The following is a 19,212-nucleotide window of genomic DNA, read 5'->3' on the forward strand; positions in this document are numbered from 1 at the left end:
ATGGTGAATTCTGGCTCCTAAAATTAGGTGTACTATAAATTGAATTTATACACACATCTTTATTCAGGCCTATTTTGGTTGTGACTGTAGCATAAAGACTTACAATTTTTCCATGTATGTTCATAATGTGTGTATGTATAAACAAGATGTACGGTGAACTATTCCTCACTAATTATGTCCCTTCTTGGTGATGGGTAAACATGAAGTTGATGAGCAATGGATATTTAAAAAAAAAAAAAACCATCTCAATGTATAACATATTTACATAAAGCATGATAGCAAAACAATCAGAAAGCTCAGATTTGAGTTCTGAAACTAGAGGCTCTCAAGAGCCTGTGTCGCTCACCTGTATTTACTGATGCTTTGGAAATCATGTAAAATAAGGTTAAAATCATAATTAATAGTATTAGATATTAGATATTATAATGATATCTAAGATAATAACAAAAAACTGCAAAATTTTTGTAAAATTACTAACTCAGGGGCAGCAACCCAACAACGGGTTGTCGGATTCGCCTGAAAATTTTAGGGCAGATAAATCTAAATCTGATGAACATTTTTGCCACCTATCAGATTTGCTCTAAATGCTTTAGTTTCAGAGATATAAACTAAAATCTGCATTTTACCCCTATGTTCTATTTTTAACCAAGTCGGCCATGATGGTTGGAAGGCGGGGTCATCCGACAAATTTTTAAACTAGATACCCTAATAATGATTATGGCCAAGTATGGTTAAATTTGTCTCAGTAGTTTCAGAGAAGAAGATTTTTGTAAAAGATTACAAAAATTTACAAAAAATTGTTAAAAATTGACTATTAAGGGCAATAACTCCTAAAGGGGTCGACTGACAATTTTGGTCATGACAACTTATTTGTAGATCTTACTTTGCTGAACATTATTGCTGTTTACAGTTTATCTCTATCTATAATAATATTCAAGATATCTTGACCTGATAATCAGTTTTACCCTTGTCAGATTTACTCTAAATGCTTTGGTTTCAGAGATATATGCCAAAATCTACATTTTACCCCTATGTTCTATTTTTAGCCATGGCGGCCATCTTGGTTGGTTGGCGGGGTCATCGGACACATTTTTTAAAATAGATACCCTAATAATGATTGTGGCCAAGTTTGGTTAAATTTGGCCCAGTGGTTTCAGAGAAGAAGATTTTTGTAAAAAGCTATTGACGATGGACGACAACGACGCCGCCGACGACGGACGCTAAGTGATGAGAAAAGCTCACTTGGCCCTTCGGGCCAGGTGAGCTAAAAATGAGAAAAATTTCAAAGAACCACAGACATAGGACATAGGTAAACCAGTGGCCCCCAATCTTTCGAGTGGGATATTCAAAGACTGAAAAAAGATGTTTGGAATTATTACCGAGACAGAAACTTAACAATATGAGCCAATCAAAGTAGATTAATATCTATCATTTCTGTCTTGCCTGTGACGAGATGTGGCAGTATACGAGACAGGGATTCCTATCCGGCAGCGACAGTGGTGGTGTAAACTATTTGTATAAAGCTTATTTCCGATAGGTAGAAGACCTTGATGTTTCATACCTTGTATGCAGATACCTTATATTATGAAGTTTCCGTCTGTCATATGTCCATTGTCCTTGACCTAATTTTCATGGTTCAGCGACTGCTTTAAACAAAATTTTTTTTATGTCATGTGAATATCTTTCTTATTATGAGTGATAGGATAACTATAGTTGGTATATGGGTTCCTTGCAACGTCTACATGTCCATCAGACAGGGTTCACCTGACCTCAACCTCATTTCATGGATCAGTCAGTGATCAAGGTAAAACGTTTTGTGATTAGGTCGGTTTCTCAGATACTATAAGATGTAGGACAACTATATGTGGTGTATAGAATGATTGTAAGGTACATGTTAGTCTGGCAGGTTTCATCTGACCTTGACCTTTTTTATGGTTCAGTGGTCAATGTTAAGTTTTTGAGTTTTGATCAGTTTTTCAAGAACTATTAGCAGTTGGTCAACTATATTTGGTGTATGGAATTATTGTAAGGTGTACATGTCTGTCTGGTAGGTATAATCTGACCTTGACATCATTTTCACAGTTCATTCGTCAATATTGTTCAAGATAGTTCATTATATACACCATTACTAGTCCAAACAGACTCTGAAGTTATTAATTTGTGTTGTTATAGATTTTGTGTTTTGGTCTGTTTTTCAATTACCATAACCAATAATTCTAATATGACACAGGTTTTCTGTATTTTAAAAATGCTTTCATGCTTGTTCCATGTTCCATGCTCAGTTCTTATTTTCAAATCTATCAAGGACTTTAAACTCCTGAACAGCAAAAGTGAAAACAACAATATTGAACTTGAATTCTATTTTGTTATCAGTTAAAACATATCAAACAGTACTTTGAAAAGCATTAGTTCATAAGTTATTGCACTGAAATGCATAGCCATTTTCCATTATATCAAGGAAAATAAGTCCTGAGCAGTAAAAGTTAAAATCTGCAATGTCAAACTTGACCTTTATTTTGTCATCAGTAACAACATATCCATGTATTATAATTTGAAAAGCATTGGTAAAACGATTCCTCAGTTATTGAATGGAAAGTGCATAAAATGCAATTTCCCAAAATAGTAAGGACCATAACTCCTGAAGATCATACAGACAAGGTGATTGCAGTATACCAACTCAGTTTAATAGTAAAGGTATATTGTTTACTACTATGCATTTGATAAAAAATACAAATAATACTTTTTACAAATCATTTTATTAGGATATGGATAATACAGTGTATGGAATGATTCATTTTAATTCATTGCTGATCATCTTCCTTAAAAAAAAAAGTAAAAGCATTTTGTCTTTCTTCTCATACAACAAAGTATAATTAGAAAGAATTATAAAAATAATCAAATAAGATTTGCATGTATTGTAAAAATGGGTAAAGTCTCATATGGACAGTTTTCACAGTAATTCACTGAAACAAGAAGGGTCTATAATAAAGGTTTAAAATCAATACAGATATAAAACTTAAAAATATATGGATTAAGCAAAATCATTAATTCTATGCCTTAATTTACTGAAAATGTGATTCATCTTCTCTGAGTATGGAAAAGTGAGGAAAACTCACAAAACACCTCTTGTATATGAGATCCATTCTGTAAAGTTAAAGGGATTTGATTTGGAAACTGGATGGGGACTTGACTACATAAATTGGGTATTTCCTTCTCAAAATTTTGCTGAAATGTCTTGTTCAGAAATGTTAGTGTTCACAAACAGATCCTTGAACAATTCCATATTGACAGGTGTATAACTCGCTGCAATATCTTAACAGTCCAAGTTAACATTGGCAAACATTAGCATAATAAATGAGTAAAGTAAAAAATTTTGTATGATCACAAAATTTATATTTCATAGCAAGGCTAATGTAGTTTCCGGAGTTTTAAATTACATATTCCACATATCTTCATACATATACTGTGTAAACATATTTGGGTTTGTATAACAAAATTCTGTGATTGTCTAAATTACACACTGTGATAAACTTTGGCGATACTTTAACATCAATTCAGCATACAAAGAAGAAGAACACAAAGGTTAAGTCATTTTGATTACAGTCAATAAGAAATAAAATACAATGGAAATCTGTTTTGATATATCATGTGTTTTAACTGTCTTAAATGTTTTGGTTCTGTCTGATGTGCAAGTGGAATAAAGGCTTTCAACTTCTCTCTCATTTTATGCATTTCACTGTACTTAACCTGAAAGAGAAGAGAAAATTAATTAATAAGTAAGTATGAAAGAGCTGTGTGACATGTAATCATAGATATGTATCATTAGTTGTAACCACAATCTGGTCCTTCTTTTCTCATTATAACATCATTTGCAAAATCAGTGGATTTGAACTAGCCATGAGCATCATTATAGGAGCCACTGATGTAGAAAGATATAAATAAAATTCTTAAGCACCATAGGTAACCCAAAGTTTTAATAGGGTTTGTTTTGTTCAATCTTAAGCTTGTGTTATGTTTTGTGAACTGTTAATTGTCTTCTCATTTTTTTTCTTTCATCCTGGTATCGCCAGTTTATCTTTTATTTATGTTTTTTTATTTTCCCCTTTCCCATAAACCTTTGTGATATTTAAATTCGATCAATATTGAGACCCTCAATTGATGTGATCTGTTTAGCCAGCCATCTTGAGACTATATAGACCATGAGGCTCTATATTTTGCACCTTTAACATTTTTCTGGTTGATGTTGTGAACAACCTTTCCATGTTGCAATGTCATTTTAATATATCTATTATTCAGTCTTACCTCAACAACAGTAAAATGCCTTTCCTCCAGGAATTTCTTTTGAATGGCATATTCTCCAAGAAGTTTGCCTGTGTTTTTACAAAAGCAATCAGAGGTGTATGGTAAAATTGCAACCCTGTCAGAAGAGATATATAAAATTAATAATATTTCATACTATCAATTAGTTTATTCATTTAGTAACATAGTTGTTTTTATCTTCAGTAGTTTTTTTAGGTCATGTTACTATACTATTTTTCCTCTATTTTTTGTGTTTATTAGTGTTTATTATACTTGTCTATTGTTAATTAGCGTTTTGTTCTTATTAGAGGAAAGAGGAGATTGTTTTTAACAATTTCTACTTATACATTATTTTGCTATTAAAATAATGTATCTTGGTATAAACCTCAACATACTGGTATTAAAATGACCAAAAACAGGCATTAAGAAAGCCAAATACTGTTTTATGTATCAAGAGGGTCTTTGTACCCTGTTTTAATAAGTACTCTTTAAAATTATTTCATTATCAACCAAGCCTGATTCTATCAATAAATAAAGATATCTTTTGACACAACTTTCTTGCTGTCGATGTTCAAAAGGACATTATATCTTACCATTATCTCATTGATACAAAGTCTTTGAAAATGCTTACTTCCTAAACAAAAAAATAAAATAAGTCTGAACAAAAAGAATAGGTGCACAATTGCACAATGTGTTACAAGTTTTTGTTTTAGTGTAAACTGAAGAGAATTGGGCAACTAGATAACATACAGACAGAAAATAACAAAAACAAATGCTTTCCCACTTATAATGTACGGGGACAATTTCCCAAAGGACAACTAAAGTGAATTTATTTTTACAGTTTTTCACTATGTTCACTTACTGTCTCCATGTTGAATTGTGTTCATCTATAATTTTATCCTGTAACCTGGAAAAAAATATCAGAACTATTCACAAACTGATGAACATAAATCATTTATATATAACAATATACTTATTTTTGGTTACATCAAATAATCCTTGTCATACAAAACGTTGGAGAGGCAGCAAGATTATGTTTTTTGCTTAATTCTCCACTATTACAATGTCCATGAAAATTGCCATATTTTGCAACTTTACTTAGACATCAGCTAAATTCTTTTCCTTTTTTTTTTTCCTTGTAAAAAAATTCACACCATTCTCGCTCTCACTCAAAAATATATTTTAACAAGAGGCTCTCTAGAGCCTGAATCGCTCACCTGTATTTCAGAGGAGAAGATTTTTAAATGTTAGCAAACTTGATGAACAAATTGTGTAAAATTGTCTTTAAAGGGCAATAACTCCTTAAGGGGTCAATTGACAATTTTGGTCATATTAACTTTTTAAGATCTTACTTTGCTGAACATTATTGCTGCTTACAGTTTATATATATCTATAATAATATTCAAAATAATAACAAATAAAATGCTCCGCTGGGGCACAGCTTGATACGACCGCAGAGGTCGAACCCTGAACAGTTGGGGCAAATATTGACACAACATTCAAGCTTGATACAGCACTGAATTTGGATTGTAATTAAATATTTGACACAGCATAGGTTTCTCACACAGAATGAAAGTGGTCTAAGAATTTAAAAAATTTAAATTTACCTATTCAAACCATATTATTATTTGCTTTTATATATAAATCAGAAATAACCAATTTAAAATGGAAAATTTTAAAGAAAAAAAAGGAAAAAAAAATCCCCCCCAATTTTTTGAACCCCCTTACGATTCATCACCCCCAAACTCAATCCCAGCTTTCCTTTGTGGTATGGTACCTTGCAGTACAATTTCAGAGAGATCCATACACTCGAACACAAGTTATTGTCTGGAAACTAGAAAAATGCTCGGTTTTTGGCCCCTTTTTGGCCCCAAATTCCTAAACGTTTAGGGCAATTACCCCCAAACTCAAACCCAGCTTTCCCTTTGTGATATGGAACCTTGCAGTACAATTTCATAAAAATCCATACACTTACACACAAGTTATTGTCCTGAAACTAGAAAAATGCTTGTTTTTTTGCCTTTTTATGGCCCCTAATTACTAAAATTTTGAGGGAATTACCCCCAATATCAATCCCAGCCTTCCCTTTGTGGTATGGTACCTTGCAGTATAATTTCAGAGAGATCCTAACATTTGAACACAAGTTATTGTCTGGAAACTAGAAAAATGCTTATTTTTGGCCCCTTTTTGATAAACTTTTTGGGCAATTACCCCCAAACTCAATTCCAGCTTTCCCTTTGTGATATGGAACCTTGTAGTACAATTTCATAAAGATCCATACTCTTACACACATGTTATTGTCATGAAACTAGAAAAATGCTTGTTTTTGCCCCTTTTTTGCCCCTAATTCCTAAAATTTGGAGGCAATTACCCCCAAAATCAATCCCAGCATTCCCTTTGTGATATGGAACCTTGTGATACAATGTCAGAGAGATCCATACACTTACACACAAGTTATTGTCATGAAACTAGAAAAATGTTGTTTTTTGCCCCTTTTTGGCCCCTAATTCCTAAAATTTTGAGGCAATTACCTCCAAAATCAATCCCAGCATTCCCTTTGTGATATGGAACCTTGTGGTACAATGTCAGAGAGATCCATACACTTACACAATAGTTATGTCTGGAAGTTACAAAAATGCTTATTTTTGGCCCCTTTTTTGGCCCCTATTTCCTCACCTGTGGGTACCATAACCCCCAAAATCAATCCCCACCTTCCTTTTGTGGTATTGACCCTTATGATTAAATTTCATTGAGATCCATTCACTTAAACTAAAGTTAGAGTGCGAAAACTAATGTGTCTTGGGACGATACAAAACAATTTTACCCCATGTCACATTTGCTCTAAAAGATTTAGTTTTTGAGATATAAGCCAAAAACTGCATTTGACCCTTATGTTCTATTTTTAGCCATGGTGACCATGTTTGTCGATGGATACAAACTTCGGATACAATTTATAAACAAGATACCCTAAGGAACATTTATTTAAAGTTTGAAGGTAATTGGCCCAGTAGTTTCAGATTTTTAAATGTTAGCAAACTTGATGAAAAAATTGTGTAAATTTGTCTTTAAAGGGCAATAACTCCTTAAGGGGTCAATTGACAATTATGGTCATATTAACTTTTTTGTAGATCTTACTTTGCTGAACATTATTGCTGCTTACAGTTTATATATATCTATAATAATATTCAAAATAATAACAAACTAGAGGCTCTAAAGAGCCTGTGTCGCTCACCTTGGTCTATGTGCATATTAAACAAAGGACACAGACGGATTCATGACAAAATTGTGTTTTGGTGATGGTGATGTGTTTGTCGATCTTACTTTACTGAACATTCTTGCTCCTCACTATTATCTCTATCTATAATGAACTTGGCCCAGTAGTTACAGTGGAAAATATTTTGTAAAAATTTACAAAAATTTACAAAATTTATGAAAATTGTAAAAAACTGATTATAAAGGGCAATAACTCCTTAAGGGGTCAATTGACAATTTAGGTTGTGGTGACTTATTTGTAGATCTTACTTTGCTGTACATTATTGCTGTTTACAGTTTACCTCTATCTATAATAATATTCAAGATAATAACCAAAAGCTGCAAAATTTTCTTAAAATTACCAATTCAGGGGCAGCAACCCAACAATGTGTTGCCTGATTGGTCTGAAAATTTCAGGGCAGATAGATCTTCAACTAATGAACAATTTTTTTCTCGTCAGATTTGCTCTAAATGCTTTGGTTTCAGAGATATGAGCCAAAAACTGCATTTTACCCTATGTACTATTTTTTAGCCATGTCGGGCAGGGTCATCGGACACATTTTTTAAACTAGATACCCTAATGATGATTGTGGACAAGTTTGGTTAAATTTGTCTTAGTAGTTTCAGAGGACAAGATTTTTGTAAAAGATTACAAAAATTTACGAAAAATGATTAAAAATTGACTATAAAGGGCAATAACTCCTTAAGGGGTCAACTGACCATTTTGGTCAAGTTGACTTATTTGTAGATCTTACTTTGCTGAACATTATTGCTGTTTACAGTTTATCTCTATCTATAATAATATTCAAGATAATAACCAAAAACGGCAAAATTTCCTTAAAATTACCGATTGTCGGATTCATCTGAAAATTTCAGGGCAGAAAGATCTTGACCTGATAAACAATTTTACCCCCATGTCATTGATTTGCTCTAAATGCTTTGATTTCAGAGATATAAGCCAAAATCTTCATTTTACCCCTATGTTCTATTTTTAGCCATGGTGGCCATCTTGGTTGGTTGGCCGGGTCACCCGACACATGTTTTAAACTAGATACCCCAATAATGAATGTGGCTAAGTTTGGTTTAATTTGGCCAAGTAGTTTCAGAGGAGAAGATTTTTGTAAAAGTTAACGACGACGGACGACGACGACGGACGACAGACGCCAAGTGATGAGAAAAGCTCACTTGGCCCTTTGGGCCAGGTGAGCTAAAAACTGCAAAATTTTGTTAAAACTACCAATTCGGTGGCAGCAACCCAACAATGGGTTGTTCGATTCGTCTGAAAATTTCAGAGCTGATAGATCTTGACCAACTGAACAATTTCACCCCATGTCAGATTTGCTCTAAAAGCTTTAGTTTTTTGAGATATAAGCCAAAAACTGCATTTGACCCCTATGTTCTATTTTTAGCCATGGCGGCCATGTTAGTCTATGGATCAAAACTTCGGATACAATTTATAAACTAGATACCCTAAGGAACATTTAATTAAAGTTTGAAGGTAATTGGCCCAGTAGTTTCAGAGGAGAAGATTTCTGAAATAGTTTACGACGACAGACGACGACGACAGACGACGGAAGCCAAGTGATGGCATAAGCTCACATGGGGCCCTTCGGGCCCTGGTGAGCTAAAAACACTGCAACTATTGACCATTGTAAATTTAATTTATTCATTTTTTAGTAGAATTATGACTGCCAATTTATATTTTAAATTTTATCAACTTTATTTTTGTCGAGCCTGCGACTTTTGTCGCAGAAAGCTCGACATAGGGATAGCGATCCGGCGGCGGCGGCGGCGGCGGCGGCGGCGGCGGCGTTAGCTAACTTCTTAAAAGCTTTATATTTTAAAAGATGGAAGACCTGGATGCTTCATACTTTGTATATGGATGCCTCATGTTACGAAGTTTCCGTCAGTCACATGTCCAATGTCCTTGACCTCATTTTCATGGTTCAGTGACTACTTGAAAAAAAAGTTCAGATTTTTTGTAATGTTAAATTCTCTCTTATTATAAGTAATAGGATAACTATATTTGGTATGTGCGTACCTTGCAAGGTCCTCATGCCCGTCAGACAGTTTTCACTTGACCTCGACCTCATTTCATGGATCAGTGAACAAGGTTAAGTTTTCGTGGTCAAGTCCATATCTCAGATACTATAAGCAATAGGTCTAGTATATTCGGTGTATGGAAGGACTGTAAGGTGTACATGTCCAACTGGCAGGTGTCATCTGACCTTGACCTCATTTTCATGGTTCAGTGGTTATAGTTAAGTTTTTGTGTTTTGGTCTGTTTTTCTTATACTGTATGCAATAGGTCTACTATATTTGGTGTATGGAATGATTGTAAGGTGTACATGTCTAGCTGGCAGGTGTCATCTGACCTTGACCTCATTTTCATGGTTCAGTGGTCAAAGTTAAGTTTTTGAGTTTTGGTCTTTCTTTCTAATACTGCATGCAATAGGTCAGCTATATTTGGTGTATGGAATGATTGTAAGGTGTACATGTCTAGCTGGCAGGTGTCATCTTACCTTGACCTCATTTTCATGGTTCAGTGGTCAAAGTTAAAGTTTTTGAGTTTTGGTCTTTTTTTCTAATACTATATGCAATAGTTCAACTATATTTGGTGTATGGAAATATTTTATGATCTATATGTCAGTTACGCAGGTTTTATTTGACCTTGACCTCATTTTCAAGGTTCATTGCTCAGTGTTAAGTTTTTGTGTTTTCGTCTGTTTTTCTTAAACTATAAGCAATAGGTCAACTATATTTGTTGTAAGGAAGAATTGTTAGCTGTACATGCCTGCCTAGCATGGTTCATCTGACCTTGACCTCATTTTCATGGTTCATTGGTCAATGTTTAGTTTACTTGGTTAATGTTAAGTTTATGTGACAGTTGTAATAAAGCTTTATATTTAGGACTATCAACATAATATCAATGATTAGTAAAGAAGGCGAGACATTTCAGCGTGTGCACTCTTGTTGTAATACCTTATCATGCCAGTCCAACTTGTTCTGAACATATTCTAAATCCCATGTCCATTTAATATATCATTTTTTGCCAATGCTTTTGATGAACAACTAGAATATATTGGATGCCAGGATGGTTTACATATATCCAAAGAGAAATGCAGAAATCTGTCAAATCGACCTTTTAATCAATGGAAATAATTTTTCTCTCACAATCTTTAGCCTCTTCATGAAGCCTCATCATTTCAAGTTTATATAAGTCTCAATATTTCCCGTATTTGTTTTAAGACCTACAGCAAAAGGAAAATGTACCAAACTACAAGGTACAGTGTAGAATCAAAAGTACAAAATCACTGAAAGCACTTCACAAATCAATTGTCCAAATATTTGTGTCACATTTGTCAGTTTATACAGACCCTTTCAATAGTCCATCTACTACTTATTCTTATTTTTTTAACTAAATCTGGCTACTTTAATTATAGAACACTTATATGTTATCCTTACCTGCGGTACTGTTGCTTCACAATCTAGAAAAAAACAAAGATAAAAATAATTTAAAACCTAGGATATATTGTTTACATAAAATACATATAAATAAATGAAAATGTGGGAGAAATATGAAATATCATTGAGGAGCCACCTATGGCAAACCATTCACATCAAAACTAGAATTAGCCATGTAAAAAAACCACACTGAGATTTAAAAACAGTCTATTGTCAGATGGATTTTTTTTATATTTCATAAACCTCTGGGTTCTTAAAGGTTGACCCCAAAAAGGAGCCATTGCCTGAAGTGGTCTTATCATACTGCATTGAACCTATTGGTGAGTACAGTCCAATATATTTTTTTTTTTCATTAATCATTTATCTTCGTATTGTTGCAACAATAAATTAATCTTTTCACTAACTTTTGTGTCTGTAAAATATTTGATATCCTGTAGCAGTTCATCATAAGTTTTTTCTGTTTCATGTTGCCATTCAGCATTGATCAATCCTTCCTGTGACATTATATCATTGGTTTGGAATAGTAAATCTAATCCCTCTATTCTAGGGAGGTTTTCATCCCTTTCTTTCCTGTCTTCTATAGATATTCTGTCTTCAACAGTATTGTTATTTTTGAAATTATCAAAATGTTGTTCTCCTTCCTGTGTAAAAGAAAATGTCCTCTTATAAAAATGTGTTAATGGTCCAGTAAAATATTTCAATAAGGACTTCTTCAGAATTGGAGATTCTATTAAAATTAAAACTATGTTGAGTTTACACATGATTAACAAGTGAAACTGTGATGATGATACCCCCGCCCAAATATTTCGGTAAACAGGAAGTTGTTGAGTGATGAATCTGAAAACGAATCACACGGTATAGCTAACTCATATAAACCCTGAAAACAAATTTCAGAAATCCTTGTAATGTAGTTCCTGAGATAAATGTGACGAAAATTTTCAACTACTTGGATGTCATGTGTAAAATGATGAAAGTGTTAGGTAAACAGGAAGTTGTTGAGTGATGAATCTGAAAACGCATCACATGGTATAGCTGACTCATATAAACCCTGAAACCAAATTTCAGAAATCCTTGTAATGAAGTTCCTGAGAAAAATGCTAAGAAAAATAACCTTGGGACGGACGGATGGACTGACGAATGGACTGACGGATAGACAGAGGTAAAACAGTATACCCCACTTTTTTAAAGCGGGGGTATAATAATTATCAAACAATATTTACACCGCATGGACTGATACATTGGTTCAGTAGATAAGTCTTGTTTATACAGGATTCAATTTACATCAGAAAAATGCATAAAAACAATGACAGGAATCCCCAAAAGTATTGGATATATACCAACCACCCATTCCTCTGAAGAAGAAAAAAATTGACGTTCAAACAACAATGAATAATACATCTTGTGATAGTTTTGACTTGGTACAGTCACAAAATATAGTCAAACTATGTGTACAGTTTTTAAATATATAAAATAGTTGTAACAAACATTAGACCTCAATGAAAACCAATGATATAATTAACTTACCAACAGCGGGAATGCCTTAATGCCATTTATAAGAGATTTATTGCACAAATTTAAATCTTTAGTCAGCAGCAATACTGAACAATCTGGATCTTAAATAAACAATAATACACTTATTATTAAATTAACAAATTATTGCAAATGTCATAATCAAAGTTTAGCTTTTTTATTTAACAGGAATCAACAACAATGACAAATTAACATATGGAATACTTGCTATTTGATGTTGAATCATACACAATTCCTCCCTTTTTATTACAAGGCAGTACATTTTAGCAGGATATACTTACTTTTAAAGGACACCTACTCTCGATTTTTCTCATATTTATGAGAGTTGTATTAGCCAAACTCTAGATCTCATTAATAGTATTACTAGTTATTTACATTACAACATATATATCATTGTGAATAATTACATGCCTTTTTTGTTTTTGCCTCATATTATTCATGCATTATCAACATGCTAAATGTTTTCTCAAAAAATGTTATCTTTTCTTTTCAATTTATAACAATACGCACTGTTAATTTGATATTGTATACAACATTGTAATATCCTATCATCACTACATTATAACAATACTCACTGTTACTTTGATATTGTATACAACATTGTAATATCCTATCATCACTACATTCAGCTTTAAAATCACTGACTTCAGAGGCAATTCTTGCCTACAAAATAATAAGAACTATCCTACAATTTACCACTCCAACTTAACATGATAACCCTTCAAACTTCTAATAAAATGCTCCACTGGGCGCAGCTTGATACGACCGCAGAGGTCGAATCCCTGAATAGTTGGGGCAAGTATGGTCACAACATTCAAGCTTGATACAGCTCTGAATTTTGATTGTGATTAAATATTTGACACAGCATAGGTTTCTGACACAGATTGAATGTGGTCTAAGAACTTAAAAAATTTTAATTTACCTATTATGGTCCAATATCCAAAATCTAAATACATACACGGTTAGATTCAGCATATCAAAGAACCCCAAGAATTTAATTTTTTTTTAAATCAAACTAAGTTTAATTTTGGACCCTTTGGACCTTAATGTAGACCAATTTGAAAACTGGACCAAAAATTAAGAATCTAAATACACGGTTAAATTCAGCATATCAAAGAACCCAAATATTTCAATTTTTGATGAAATCAAACCATATCATTATTATTTGCTTTTATCAAAAATAACCAACTTAAAATGGAAAATTTTAAAGAAAAAAAAAAGGGGAAAAAAGGAAAAAAAAATCCCCCCCTCAATTTTTTGAACCCCCTTATGATTCATCACCCCCAAACTCAATCCCAGCCTTCCCTTTGTAGTATGGTACCTTGCAGTACAATTTCAGAGAGATCCAAACACTTGAACACAAGTTATTGTCTGGAAACTAAAAATGCATGTTTTTTGGCCCCAAATCAGAGTTCGCGAAAATGGTCGGTCCTGTCGGTCCTGTTGGTTAAAATGAGGCTCGGACCAGTATTTTGAAGGCTAGTGCCGTCCCGATGACCCATGTAAAAACGGCCGTTGTAGTGCATATTTCGGCACTTTTTTACATCGGTTATTAGATGTACCGCAACTGTTTCCAATAAATGTTTACATCGGTTATTAGATGTCCCCGCTGCCAATTTCTGGTACTGGTTTACGGATTTATTATAAACAAACCAAAGCGGGGATCTACACGTGGCCTACTAAATTTGTTCATAGAGCCATCCCTGGCAAACAATCGGCGATTGAACCCTACAAAAATTATGGAGCAAACAAATACTGTAACAGCCGAGAAAGTGATTCAGATAATGAAATGGATAGTGAAGATGACTTTAAATAAGAACAATCAGAAGACCTGAACTGGTCCTTCATTGTTAATTTGCCTGTGGGTGCAAAGAATAAAACAAATATTAATAAAGTTATTTTTCGATAAAATATGTTATCAATTTTATTTCAGGATAAAATTGACAGATTTTGTAGGACTGGCTAAAATTTTGTAGGACTGACAAATAATCATGCTTTGTTGGTCCCAAGACCGACATGTCAAAATAAGTTTTCGCGAACTCTGCCCAAATTCCTAAATGTTTAGGGCAATTACCACCAAACTCAAACCCAGCTTTCCCTTTGTGATATGGAACTTTGTAGTACAATTTCATAAAGATCCATACACTTACACACAAGTTATAGTCCTGAAACTAGAAAAATGCTTGTCTTTTGCCCCTTTTTGGCCCCTAATTCAAAATATTTTGAGGCAATTACCCCCAAAATCAATCCAAGCCTTCCCTTTGTGGTATTGTACCTTGCAGTACAATTTCAGAGAGATCCATACACTTGAACACAAGTTATTGTCTGGAAACTAGAAAAATGCTTATTTTTAGCCCCTTTTTGGCCCCTTATTCCGAAACGTTTTGGGCAATTACCCCCAAACTCAATTCCAGCTTTCCCTTTGTGATATGGAACCTTGTAGTACAATTTCAGAAAGATCCATACACTTACACACAAGTTATTGTCATACAAACTGTTGATCATAGATGATGAAAATAGCTCATATTTCATTTCTGAGCTGGTTACCTTATATAAAACAATGCTTAACCTATGAACTGCACTTCTTTGAAAGTTTAGTTTACAGCACTAACTGTGACTTTGTGTCCCTACCTGTGCAGGTGTTTGTCCAACAACACGTGGGTGACTAGATTGGAAACATTGGTATAAATACTGAACTGCAGATCTTGCTTTCTTGGCTGTTTCAATAGTCTAAAAACAAAGTGGTTGTTTTTATAATGCTCTTTAAAATTCATATAGTAGAACATATTTTGCAATTGTGATGTAAAAATTATTCTTATTCCAATATAGTTAAGATAATTCCTTTGTTTGTTTTTACAGCACATTTGTGTTACACAATCACATACTGGTAACCATGACTACTTTTTTATGCTAATTCATTAAGATATAAGACTTACTAATATAGATACAATGTACTACTTTAATGTTTATTTTGATATGATTTTGATATTGTATTACATTATATCATATTTCAAATCTGAAGTAAACTGTTGGAGAATTGGCGTTCATAAGCTCTATTTATAGTGTGTTGTCCTTATGTCATAAAGGGCCGTAGCTATAGTGATTATGACAAAATAAACTTACTATACGGAATGAACTAAGCTCATTGTTGAAGGCTGTACTTGGCAGTTGCTTACATCTATAATGCCATTTGGTCTCTGGTGGATAGTTGTGTCATTGGCAATCAAACCATATTTTCTTATTTTTATGCACAACAATGCTTTGCATCCATCATAGGTTTTATTTAAACCAGAAAAGTGTATTGGAATTTGTGTCCACTTACTACTTAATATATATGAAGACATGTTTCTAAGTTACAGTATCTTATGTACGTCCTTTAATCGGTTTCATCATTGAAACAATAGAAATATTATTTTTTTTCAATCAACATGCATTAATTTTAACAGTAACTTTCAAAGTTATGAAGAATTTTTCCATTGCAATATAAATGATTAAATTTAATACTATTTTTCCTAAATTATCATTTATGGGGAAACTTACATTAGAGGATATTGATGTCTTTCCCTTTTTCAAAAAATCCAATTCTTGCATCACAACCCATGGAAATACTAAAGCAGGTTTACCATGTGCTGAAAATATATATTCATTGCTAAAATAAGAACCATTGGGCTTAGCATATAAATTTGCATCCAGCTCACCAAGATATTTTGTAGAAAGGTTGGAAAATTTTGAATTTCTTTTTTTTATTTATCACAAAATTCAATCAGTTTTTTTACCATTATCAACACACCATTTATTGAATAGTGCTGTAATTTTTCATGGAAAATGAGTTGCTTCTGCTGTTCAAACATACAAATAACGAGGCATAAATATGAATATTTTCAGAATAACAAATGTATCATAGAGATTCCTTACCAGTTAGACCTTGCACTAAATCTAGATCTGTAATCAACATGCCTGTGTCAACAACAATGAAAATATCCTGAAAACAAACAAAAATTATTTTTTGTAGTTTCAAAATATTTGGAGGGATATATAATAATACTCATGTGACTTCTAAAAGTTGTGTTTCATCCTGAAAAGCAGTCATAAAGAGTCAGGTATCTATCTATCAAAGGATTACAAATTTTTAATGTGAATACTGTCACTACTTCCTTATAAACAATTATGATATTCATAACTAGGATATAAGTATATATTCAATATACAGAATTATGATTTATTTACAATATACTATAATACACAATGCAGCACATGGCATACAAAGTTAAAACATATTTGGATTTGACAATTAAATATCCCCTTTAACACATCAGTACTTTAATAAACCTATGCCAGAATAACCAAGAACACCAACCTTTTGACATTCTGATATCATTCTTGTCAACTTTTCTAATACCTGAAATGAAAGATACTTTATATGTACATGTATACATAAAGATTTTGTAAGTATTCACTGAACAACTCTTAAATTATAAAATGAATTTCTTGTAATTATTAACGACAGAACTCTGTAAATGATAATTAATTTGAATATAGACAAATAATTCACAATAGTTTGATAAAAAAAATCATAAATCATGAAAGTATTGCCTCCAATTACACCTTTAAAGTCCTGTCAAAACAAACAGCTATGTGAACATACAAATGTAAAAATACTGTTTCTAGTTTATTTTAAAAATAAAATTTAAATATTAACTATCATTCTTTCCATTTACTAGCTTTCAGAGTTTAAAATATTCTATTAAAACAACAATTCAAAAATTAAATTTATCCTTTATGGTATGGGTTTACCTCATTGTTGAAGGCTGTATAGTTGCCTATAATTGCTTACATCCACTTCATTTGAACTTTGGTGGATAGTTGTCTCATTGGCAATCATACCACATCTCCTTATTTTTATATTTATACAATACACAGCTTATGAAATTTCTTAGGATACATCTGTTCCAATTATATATGTTTATACATCTACCTTCATCTGCATACAACTTTGACTTAATATGTCATATGATTTGATTTGATTTGATTTTTGGTGTTTTAACGCCACTTTTAAGCACCGCTTTTGGGCTATTTCGTGGCGGCCAGTTTTTATTGGTGGAGGAAGCCGGAGTGCCCGGAGAAAACCACCGACCTTCGATAGGAAAACTGACAATCCTAGTCAATTAAGACTGGAGTCGAGTGCACCCGCACTCATATGATTTGAGAAGCACTGACATTTGGAGTATATTCATGTATCTGCGACTCTTTTCACAACAAATCTTACGACTAAAATTTATCGTAAGTTATACTGAAATGTGTGACTTACGAGTATTTTTACTCTTAAGATTTTTTGTGAAAAGAGTCGCTGTATCAGAGGATGCTCAATGTGTGACAATTTTTTTCTTCAAATATTCATATCATCAAACCTTCCATTCTGTATATCCATATCATTATTTCTAAAAACTGACCTCTTTTGAAAAATGTCAAACCAAATATGTTTCACTCAATGTTTTGATGTCTTCTACATTGTACAGAATGTTCACCACTAGTAAAGAAATATGACCTACATGACTATATATAGAGTATACCTCTTTACTATAATGTTATGCTTGTGTTTCTTGTGTCAATAAGATATTGATGGACATTATCACTTACAATTGAATTTTATTTTATCTTTCACCTTACCTCTGGCACATCTATGTTTGAACTTCCTTCACTGTCACTAACTGAGTTATCTAAAATTTCAAATTTAAAGGTTAATAAAATGCTCCGCAGGGCGCAGCTTGATACGACCGCAGAGGTCGAACCCTGAACAGTTGGGGGAAGTATGGACACAACATTCAAGCTTGATACAGCTTTGGATTTGGATTGTGATTAAATATTTGACACAGCATAGGTTTCTAACACAGATTGAATGTGGTCTAAGAACTTAAAAATTTTAAATTGGACATTCACCTATTATGGTCCAATATCCAAAATCTAAATACATGGTTAGATTCAGCATATCAAAGAACCCCAAGAATTCAATTTTTGATGAAATCAAACAAAGTTTAATTTTGGACCCTTTTGACCTCAATGTGGACAAAGTTGATAACGGGGCCCAAAAATCAAAAATCTAAATACATGGTTAGATTCAGCATATCAAAGAACCCCATATATTCAATTTTTGTTGAAATCAAACAAAGTTTAATTTTGGACCCCGATTTGGACCAACTTGAAAACTGGGCCCATAATCAAAAATCTAAATACATGTTTAGATTCAGCATATCAAAGAACCCTAAGAATTCAATTTTTGTTAAAATCAAACTAAGTTTAATTTTGGACCCTTTGGACCTTAATGGAGACCAATTTGAAAACGGAACCAAAAATTAAGAATCTAAATACACGGTTAGATTCGGCATATCAAAGAACCCCAATAATTCAATTTTTGATGAAATCAAACAAAGTTTAATTTTGAACCCTTTTGACCTCAATGTGGACAAAGTTGATAACGGGGCCCAAAAATCAAAAATCTAAATACATGGTTAGATTCAGCATATCAAAGAACCCCATATATTCAATTTTTGTTGAAATCAAACAAAGTTTAATTTTGGACCCCGATTTGGACCAACTTGAAAACTGGGCCCATAATCAAAAATCTAAATACATGTTTAGATTCAGCATATCAAAGAACCCTAAGAATTC

General features: G+C 32.8%; 1 protein-coding gene across 3 annotated transcripts in view; it reads right to left on the minus strand.

Moving 5' to 3' along the window:
- Nucleotides 1-2,662: 2,662 nt before the first annotated feature.
- LOC127730791 (transcriptional protein SWT1-like) overlaps nt 2,663-19,212 on the minus strand; it is a 36,913-nt gene continuing 20,363 nt past the window's right edge. For all 3 annotated transcript variants that reach the window (XM_052239369.1, XM_052239370.1, XM_052239371.1), the window contains 12 exons: nt 18,214-18,263; nt 16,904-16,945; nt 16,462-16,528; nt 16,087-16,175; nt 15,178-15,276; nt 13,122-13,209; nt 12,541-12,629; nt 11,421-11,657; nt 11,017-11,039; nt 5,162-5,206; nt 4,303-4,417; nt 2,663-3,747 (listed from right to left, as the gene is read on the minus strand). In XM_052239369.1, coding sequence (XP_052095329.1) covers nt 3,604-3,747; nt 4,303-4,417; nt 5,162-5,206; nt 11,017-11,039; nt 11,421-11,657; nt 12,541-12,629; nt 13,122-13,209; nt 15,178-15,276; nt 16,087-16,175; nt 16,462-16,528; nt 16,904-16,945; nt 18,214-18,263 — 1,088 coding nt within the window. In that variant the 3' untranslated portion in view covers nt 2,663-3,603. The remainder of the gene's footprint in view (nt 3,748-4,302; nt 4,418-5,161; nt 5,207-11,016; nt 11,040-11,420; nt 11,658-12,540; nt 12,630-13,121; nt 13,210-15,177; nt 15,277-16,086; nt 16,176-16,461; nt 16,529-16,903; nt 16,946-18,213; nt 18,264-19,212) is intronic.

Source organism: Mytilus californianus, unplaced genomic scaffold, assembly GCF_021869535.1.
Source record: "Mytilus californianus isolate M0D057914Y unplaced genomic scaffold, xbMytCali1.0.p SCAF_2, whole genome shotgun sequence".
NCBI lineage: Eukaryota > Metazoa > Mollusca > Bivalvia > Mytilida > Mytilidae > Mytilus > Mytilus californianus.